This window comes from Nematolebias whitei, chromosome 22 (genome assembly GCF_014905685.2).
Source record: "Nematolebias whitei isolate Nwh7 chromosome 22, NemWhi1, whole genome shotgun sequence".
Taxonomy (NCBI): Eukaryota; Metazoa; Chordata; class Actinopteri; order Cyprinodontiformes; family Rivulidae; genus Nematolebias; species Nematolebias whitei.
The window spans coordinates 3,798,876-3,808,102 of record NC_056519.1 but is presented as its reverse complement, the minus strand read 5'-3'; the positions used below and the strand labels follow the sequence as shown (position 1 = coordinate 3,808,102).

Genomic DNA, 9,227 nt, shown 5'->3' with positions numbered 1-9,227 from the left:
ATTTTATTAATCCCAAAGGGAAATTAATTGTTAGCTCATCTTGGTTTCATTAGAGTTGTTCTTGATGCTGATGGCTTTGGGCCGGAAGGATCTCTTGTAGCAGTCCGTCCCACAGCAAACTTAACTGCCGGTGTCAGGGGACGATCTTGGTCCTTGGTCACGAGCCGCGTTTCCCACCACCTCCAAGATCTCGGCGGTCAGGCACTCGAGCACCGCCTCCAGGTAGATGAGAATGCATCCAAGGCCCCTCCTTTTCAACTCCTTTGGGATTTGGGGTTGTAGTTGAGGTAGTAGAAAACCACCTTGTTGTCATGGTTACGCATCATAACAAATGTCCAAAAGTAAAAGTTTCAGTAAAAATCCTTCCAGCAGCACAGCATCTGATACCAGAGGAAGTAATCATCCGAAAAAATTGATTTATATCCGGGAAAAAAAAGAGTAATTAAAGTTTTCAAAAGCAAAATCTCAGAATTAATTTACCGTAGTTGTATTTATTCTAAGTACCCGTTGTGAAATATCACCGTTCTGTTATGTTCGAGGAACCATAACAACTGTAAAGCAGTTTTTTATACATATGCACCTCTTTTATTTTTTATTCTGTTATCTGGTGAATGAAATCAGAAAAGAACATGGAGGTCACAATGACCGGAAACCAGTACAGGGACACTTTTTGTTCCCGATGGTGAATTTGGTTTAGAAGTCCCAGTTTTTCTACAAGCGTGCTTAAAAAGAAAAGCACACCATCAGGACGCAGAACCCCAACGTCTCGCTGCACGATGAGTCGAAACTGGAGATCGGCGTTTTGAAAACAAAAAAAAAGACGCTTCAGGCATGAAGATGGCGAAAAATCCAGCTCCTCCAGAGCCATCACCTGAGAAAAGGAAGGCAGCCACCTATTATTATCCACCTGGCAACGGCTTCTTAACTTTACATTTTACATTGTATACCTGGATTACTGAGCATGGACTTTGTTGGTTTCAACCAGTTTGACACGACTGTCAACTTTAATGCGGCCCCGAAACACAAAGTGTACCCCACAAGTGTCATGTCACAACGACCGGCTCGGCCCCGTGACGTGTGCTTTTGCTTTTATTGGCGTTTCGAGTTACCATGGTGATGTAATTTTTAAACAGACGGCGTTTTTATTAGTCATTTTTCATAAACTCTGGTTGTGATTTATCTGTCTAAATAAAGGTTGAATTGAAAAAAAATTGAAAAATCAAATATCCAAGATGGCCACCTGAGCTAAAAAGGAAAAATAATAAATCAGCCATTTTAAGGGACATTAAGCTGAAATTTAGTGTGGTAGTAGCTGAGGGTAATGCCCAATAAATAACTTTCTTAATCAAAATGGGCACCAAAGCTACAATTAAAGGGTTTTAACGTTGCTATTTTTGCACATGGAGCTGAAATTTGGTGTTTATCCGAGAACGTTCCCCATCACATACTGGATCCAAATAAAAAAAATAAAAATGGCCACCATAGCTTAACATAAAAATGAGTATAACTCATTGATATTGTGCAATTTTTAGCTTAAATTTGGTATGGTGGTAGCTGAGAGCGAACCCAAACACGTGGTATTGTCAAATCAACAAATTTAAATGACCGCAACGTGGCAGTCCCCGTCAAAGTTTCTCCAGGAACTTTCTAGTTCCTACATAATGCTGTGTTCCTTTAGATATTTCACAGTAACTTATTGTCAGACTGGCACATATTTTTACACGGGTTTACACCAGTAATGTCCAAAGGCATGAACTTTTAAGATTACAGTGTCAAATTATTTTTGTAATGCTTATTCTCTGTAACATGTTAGCTTCATGTTGCTTCCATGGACTTCATGCGTCCTGAGAAGCTGCGCGATGTCGCCCCCACGCGGACACACGCGGCATTACATCATTCCTAGTTCAGTTTCGGTTTCCAATCAGCTGAAATGATACTGGACTTTCTCCTCAGCCCACGAACCGAGAACTCCCCGACTGCAGCTGCTTCGACGAGTTTCTTTCGGGTGGAAGGAAGGAGAAGCTGAAACAGCCCCGACAGCGATGGAGACGGACATACTGAAGCACATCTGCGCCAATCAAGGAGCAGTAGATGCGAACGATTTAATGTTCAATCTCTTCCCGGGCGAGTCCACGAACGAAGTCATTAACAACCAGGAGAAGTTCCTTTTATGTGACGCGGGTGGTCAGCAGAAAGTGGTGGCCAGGACCGGAGCGAAGCTGTGCAGAGCCAAAAGCTGTCCGGGCTCCTGCACCGGGCTGCACCTCTGCAGAAACTTCCTCTTCACCGGGTCGTGTCAGGGCCAGCAGGGGTAAGATTCACTTGTTTCTTGTTAAATACAACGATCAAAGTCAAGTTAATTGCTTGACACCGACCTTAATAGTTTTTTAGAGCTGGAATATTGTATTTTTATATCTATGTTAAAGGTTGTTCAGCTAAGGGCGACTGCGCTTGCGGTGCGTTCACGTTTTGTTGTAAATTCGGCTTTTCTATTTCTGTTCTGAAAAGGTAAAACTTAAAAAAATGTCACGATTATGTTTTTTACCCCTTAAAATGGTGCTGCTCGTTTATTTATTTATGTTTTGTACTTGTAAGGTTAAAACAAAACCGTTTAACGAAAGGGTACCTTAAAAAAAATCTTAAATGTATCCTGACATGAATTTACTTAGCTTTCAGTGAAGCTACCACAGTTAGCATATCTTAGCTAACGTGATCATTAATAAAGCTTTAATTTATTCAGCTTAGTGTTTACTTTTTGGGAATGAATTTAGAATAGCAACAATCTTTGTTGACAATAAATGTTCATGTTACCAAATACTATTTATTTATCTGAATTTTCAACAGACTTGTGCTATTAGGACTATGATAAGAACCAGTGGTAGCTTCACCAGTAGACAATCTAAGGCCACTACAGTAAATTATGTTAGCTAACATTGAAGCTACCACAGCTAGCATATCTTATCTCTGTTAGTCCTGATCCACGCTCAGTAATCCAATTAGATAAATCTAGCAAGGTCAACAGATCAACAAGAAGAATCCTTCCAGAGGATTTTATTTATTTATTAACTTTTATTTAACCAAGCAAATCCCATTGAGACACAGATCTCTTTTGCAAGGGAGGCCTGGGCCTGAAGGTAGCCTAACATGTTAGCACGTTGTTAGCTTCCTCTATTAGCATATTTTAGCTAATAGTTTAGCTACCACTGTTAGCCTAGCTAATATCTAATGAGGTTGAGTCAGGTCCTCTGGATGAATTCTTGTGTGTTGAAACTTTTCGTCTTATATAACTAAATTGTCCCTCGGTGTGACTGAGCAGTGAATGGTTGTCTCGTTTGTCTCTTATGTGTCCCTGTGATGGACTTGAGACCTGTCCAGGGTCCCCCACCTCTCGCACAATGATGGCTGGACATGAGCACCAGCGACTCCTGCCACCCGATAAGGAAGTAGCGGGTAAAAGATGATGGATGGATTCCTTCAGTCTGAGTCACCTCAACAGTCAGCCATAAATAACACCTTCTCATAGTGGATCAACCAGTTTGCTGGTGACAGACAAAACTAGCTGTTCACATGCAAAAGGAGAACCATCAGCCTAACAACTGTTCCTTGGAGCCCAAACAGCTGTCCGTTAGAGCCAAAACAGCTGTCCGTTAGAGCCCAAACAACTGTCCGTTAGAGCCCAAACAACTGTCCGTTAGAGCCCAAACAACTGTCCGTGAGAGCCCAAACAACTGTCCGTGAGAGCCCAAACAACTGTCCGTGAGAGCCCAAACAACTGTCCGTTAGAGCCAAAACAACTGTCCGTTAGAGCCCAAACAACTGTCCGTTAGAGCCCAAACAAATGTCCGTTAGAGCCCTGATGACCATTAGCCTCTTAGTTCATAGTTAAGCTACCTCTGTTAGCTTATTTTAGTTAAAAGTGAATCTACTTCCATTAGCTTATTTTAGCTAATAGTTAAGCTACCTTTGTTTGCTTTTTGTTTTAGGTAATATTTAACTTATTTTAGCTAAAAGTAAATCTATGTCTGTTAGCCTATCTTAGTTCATAGTTAAGCTACCACTGTTGGCGTACTTTAACTGACAGGGAAGGTATGTTTGTTAGCTAATTTTAACCTTAGTAGTACAAATGCTTTAATCTGTGTTGAAGTCCAGAAAAACACTCTTCGGTTGTTTTAACATTTATTGAAAAGTTTAAACAGCCAGTATTTGTACTATTGTACAGATATACACCAAAACAAAGAAATAACTTTTTTTTATTTTATTTAAGTTGTTTGCTTTTATCTTAACTAACAACAAAGCTACCTCTGCTAACCTATCTTAGCATTTAAGTGATTTATGTTAGCATAACTCTGGCACAACAATTTCCTGTGGGATCAATAATTTTCCATCTTACTTGACCTTACACATGTCTGAGTCCGTGTATATATATTCTGTCCCTCGATATTCATTGTAAACACATCTATTGAATTTTGTGCCATTTTAGTTACTCACATAAGTGAATGCGCAAAACGTTACATTTTTACGGTAATGTAGTAAATTAGTGTTTTGCTCTTGTTTTTGCTTTTTAAAACTTGGTGAAGAGGAACCGTCTTCTCATGTAAAGCAGTTAGATTTGTTGGTTATTCTGAATTAAATTTATACTCCTAGTTAAAAGTCATCCGTTGCTGTCCGACCATGTTTAAGGATGCTATTTTATACTGAGTATTGTCCCAACAGTTGTTTTTCTTAATTTAATTTGCAATAACACAAACAATAAAATTGTAAGAGGCCAAAAAAATAGTATATATATATATTTTTTTTACCATCCATTTCTTTGGAAAATTTTAACATGTACAGCTTTTAGTTTTCACTTGATCATCTAAATACGATTTCACACTAAATAACACCATGAATTCTCTGATTTACAGAAGAGTCTGCCATTTGACCCACAGTCTGTTGACCAGCCACAACCAACAGGTACTGATGGAACATGAGCTGGAGAGTCTGAGCAGAGCGGAGCTGTGTACGCTTCTGCTGCAGAACGACAACACACTCCTGCCTTCTGTAAGTCTCACTACGGATAAATAAATAAATCCACATCCACCAATTTTTCATTGAGATCGAATCATTTCGATCTCCCAGTTCTGGCACTGATTCACACGGCACTGTAAAGTCTTAGGAAAAAGATTAGAGTGAAAAAGTTTAATTTATAAAAACTGACCCGACTATGCTGACTGAAGCTTTTTTGGTTAGCGAGCAAAATTCGGTATCTACACAAGATTTATAACTCACGGTCGTAACTTGTTAGTACGAGTACCAATTGTTCAACGTCTAACCGTAGAGGGCGCGCTAAAAGTGAGGAATTTATATTGACGTGGACGTGGCTGACGGCTTTAGGACAAAGTCTTTAGGGCCACACCTTCAGTATACAATCGATTAGCCAACAATGGAGTGGCCAATTGGGCATCGGTAAGAAACGTATAAAAAATCAGATGTTTAGCCTAAACCTAGAGGAGTTTTAAACCATGGTGGTGCTATAACTAAAGTATCTGGATGAGCTGCGACTAGTTCAACTGCATTTGCACGGAGCACTCCGAAATGTCTCCAGATGTTGTATTGCCAACCGATCTCCACCAGTCACAGGTCAACATAGTCATAGGTCAATACATCTGCATAAGTATTCCCGATTGTTATACCTCAGAAAGAAGTGGAGAACAAAAAAACTTGTTCTTCATTGTAACATTTTCCATCCCCTGATCTGGCTGTCGTCTTGTCTTTTTTCCAGATATGCCATGACTATAATAACGGTGTTGGAGTGTTGGGTCGGTGTGAGAAAGCCTTTGCTTGTGACAGACTTCACATATGTGAGAAGTACTTGAGCCAAGACTGTTCCTGCAATAAGACCCACGACTTTTATGCTGCCCAGCCATTAAAAAGTCTGTCTGCTAAAGGGGTGCCCGTCGCCCTCATTCTCTCCTTGAGGTTCATTTATGCAAATAAAGCGGCTTTGAGATACTTTAACAAAAGAAACGACGGTAGTTCTGCAGACGCTGGAAGCAGAGATTTGAATTTAGACCAGAGGCAGCAGTACCGAGGGAGAGGTGGCTACCGGGGCAACAGAGGCAGGGGGGGACATGTAGGAAACCCCCCGCCGCAGCAATCAATCCCTTCCCTTATTGACAACTTTTCTTTCTTTGATGAGTTCGCTCCGTACAAAGATGGACTGAATCTGCAGAAAGAACTTAACTCGTCCAACAGTGACGTCTCTTCTGTTGGCAACGACACAGATGCTAAAAGCAACGGTGGTTTGACTTGGTACCGAGGGCGGGGGAGAGGTGGTAACAGAGGCAAGAGGGGTAACAGAGGCAAGAGGGGACGAGAAAGAAACCCTCCACAGCTGCGTTCGACCTCTTCCTTTACTGACGACTTTGATGACTTGGATCTGTACAGCGAAGACAGACCGACTGAAGGTGACGGTTGTGGGCAAGAATGTGCTTCTGCCGACGTCTTCGTGGTTGGCGATGACTACGACACGAGCAGCAACGGTGGTCAGAGCAGACAATGGGCGAATAAGCAAACTTCTGCCGTCAGAGGACGAGGAGCCAAACGAGGCAACAATCAGCGGCTCCCTGGGACCCGTTCCACCAACAATACTTCTGCTGCTGCCAGGGGTGGAGATGAGCCGAATAAAACCCAAAGGCTTAAAGGTGCATTGACGAACAGCAGAACTCTACAAGGGAGGATAAAGTGAACTGTGTAAAAGTACTTACTTTTGTATTTTTTTGTTTTTCTAGATAAAACTGAGATATGCATGTACTTCATTAAAGGATACTGTAAGCACGACGGTGAGCAATTCCGTATTGTTCCTACTGAAACTTGTACAGTATACGGCCAGGATCTTCTCATCAGAGGTGCCTTCTTCTTTATGGTGGATGTGTTTTCAGATCAATGTTTCAAAGCTCACGACAAGATGCCGTACAGATGGCAGGTCCTGATAGTTGATCAGTGGACCAACATGTCTAGAAATGAGACGATTGAGAAGGACTACTGCGACCCCAACAAAACATCCAGGTACTTTGGTTCAGGAGGGATTACCGGCTTACCTGGCCATGTTGAGCTGAGCGTTGGAGTTTTCAGTAAAGCTTTGATTGATCACCTTGGTCAGATCTTTTTCTGATTTTGTGTTCAGTCACGGCACCTACCCACCTGTGCATTTCGACACGATGACCAGCGAAGGAAACAAAGTCAGGAGACTGTCGACGCTGAACTCTCTGGTTAAGCCGGACTTCATCCATACCACAGAGTGGCTCTGGTACTGGCAGGACGATTCTGGAAAGTGGCATCTGTTCGGCTCAGATGTGAGTAAACACTGAAGAATTAAGAAGCGCCCCAAGTTCTCGCACACACTCGACAGACTGGTTCCCCGAATCCAGCCACTCATAACTGGCTGTAGGATGTAAAGCAATGAGAGCAGGGAGGGGGGTCACGTTGTGTGTTCAGATGTCTGAAGGGTCCAACCTTTAGACTCAAGAATAAACACCATGAGAACGTCCTGCCATACGATTCAGAGATTCTGTCTACCTGAGAGGAACGTGTGAAGCGGAGTCCAGGACTAACATGGACAGAAAGGACTGTCTGAATGTTTTGGTCCCTGTAGTTCTTTGATGCTGTGTTCCTCTGTCACCTCCTTTACTCCTCCTTCTGAGGGATTATTTTCTGCCCTCGCAGTGACTCCACATAGTCAGGTTTGTGCAGCGGTTCTCAACAGATTAGCCAACGGTGGACAAATTTGAGAAATAATAGCCATGGCAGTCAAATCCCCTCTGAAGATGTGCAGAGTGACACCAAGCCTTAGTGAGCAGTGGAGCTACAAACTTTGTCTAAATTCCAGGTTGTAAGGCAGAAAAAACATGCCCAAGGGGTGAATGCATTTGTAACTCCATCAAATGAGGTCTAACGCTCTATTTCTATCACTCAACGTCACAAAAGACGAGCGATCACGTAACTGCCCGTTTCATGAACCTCTGGGTGGGTTTTAATGAAACTCACTGGATGTACATCTGTATAACTCTTGGAGTCAGCGCCATTCAAGATGGCTGCCACGGCTAATAAACCTTAGCATCAGCTCTGTCGGTTTTACTGATGGCGTGCTCGTGTGTTGCAGAGCGGCGGCCACAGATCGTGTGATCTCAACAGCACCACGTTGGAGCGGAAGTTCCTGGACAACAAGAAGGACGTGGTGGAGTTCACCGCCGGCTCCCAGTTCTACTCGCTCAGTTTTCAGGGTAAACCAAGACTCCAGAAACCTTTAGAGTCCGCTGCGGTCCAGAAACCTTTAGAGTCCGCTGCAGTCCAGAAACCTTCAGAGTCCGCTGCGGTCCAGAAACCTTCAGAGTCCACTGCGGTCCAGAAACCTTTAGAGTCCTCTCTCAAGTCCTTCTCTCAAGTAGGAAATAAATCAAATGTTTTCCTTTATTTTCCAGACATGATCCAAACAAATCAACAATACGGCACAAAGAGGCTCGTCAGCAGACGACCTCGGTTCGTCTCCTTTGAAGACACCAAGAAAGTGAGGTAGGGTCCGAAACGTAGCTGCTAGCGTTGCGCTAGTTTCAACATTCAGCTACGGTTTTGTTCATTTTAAATGCTGGTATGAAAATTTTTACACAACTTTTATTTTTTGAAAATTCAATTTTAAAAATTTTACTTTCGTAATTTTAGCATTAAGCTACAGTTTTGCTTTTATTAGCTTTAAGGTGCGGTTTTGTGAATTTTGGCTTTTAGCTACTGTTTTGCTAGTTTTAGCACTGAACTACAATTTCCTTATTTTAGCATTTAGCTACAGCTTTGCTGGTATTAGCTTATAGGCTACTGTTTCACTAATTTTAGTTTAAAGTTACTGTTTTACTAGTTTTGGTTGTTTGTTTTAGCTACAATTTTGCTACTTTTAGATTTTATCTACGGTCTAGCTGGTTTTAGCTGCTGGTTTGCTTCTTTTTTGTAATTTACCACAGTTTTTCTGACTAACTATTCCCTATGGCTTTGCTAATTTAAACATAGCTACAGTTTTCTTATTTTAGCATTTACTGTAGCTACAGTTTTGCTAGTCTACGGTTTTAGGTACGGTTTTGCAAATTTTAGCTTTTAGCTACTGCTTTGCTAGTTTTAGCATTCATCTATTTTCCCTATTTTAGCATTTAGCTACAGCTTTGCTGGTGTTAGCTTTTAGCTGCTGTTTTGCTAGTTTTAGC

At 41.8% G+C, this 9,227-nt stretch overlaps 1 protein-coding gene across 1 annotated transcript in view; it reads left to right on the top strand.

Moving 5' to 3' along the window:
* The first annotated feature begins 1,938 nt into the window (after window positions 1-1,938).
* LOC119428454 (protein mono-ADP-ribosyltransferase PARP12-like) overlaps window positions 1,939-9,227 on the top strand; it is a 15,725-nt gene continuing 8,436 nt past the window's right edge. The window contains exons 1-8 of the mRNA XM_037696135.1: window positions 1,939-2,311; window positions 4,905-5,040; window positions 5,762-6,683; window positions 6,771-6,821; window positions 6,921-7,047; window positions 7,166-7,334; window positions 8,141-8,261; window positions 8,460-8,550. Coding sequence (XP_037552063.1) covers window positions 2,043-2,311; window positions 4,905-5,040; window positions 5,762-6,683; window positions 6,771-6,821; window positions 6,921-7,047; window positions 7,166-7,334; window positions 8,141-8,261; window positions 8,460-8,550 — 1,886 coding nt within the window. The 5' untranslated portion in view covers window positions 1,939-2,042. The remainder of the gene's footprint in view (window positions 2,312-4,904; window positions 5,041-5,761; window positions 6,684-6,770; window positions 6,822-6,920; window positions 7,048-7,165; window positions 7,335-8,140; window positions 8,262-8,459; window positions 8,551-9,227) is intronic.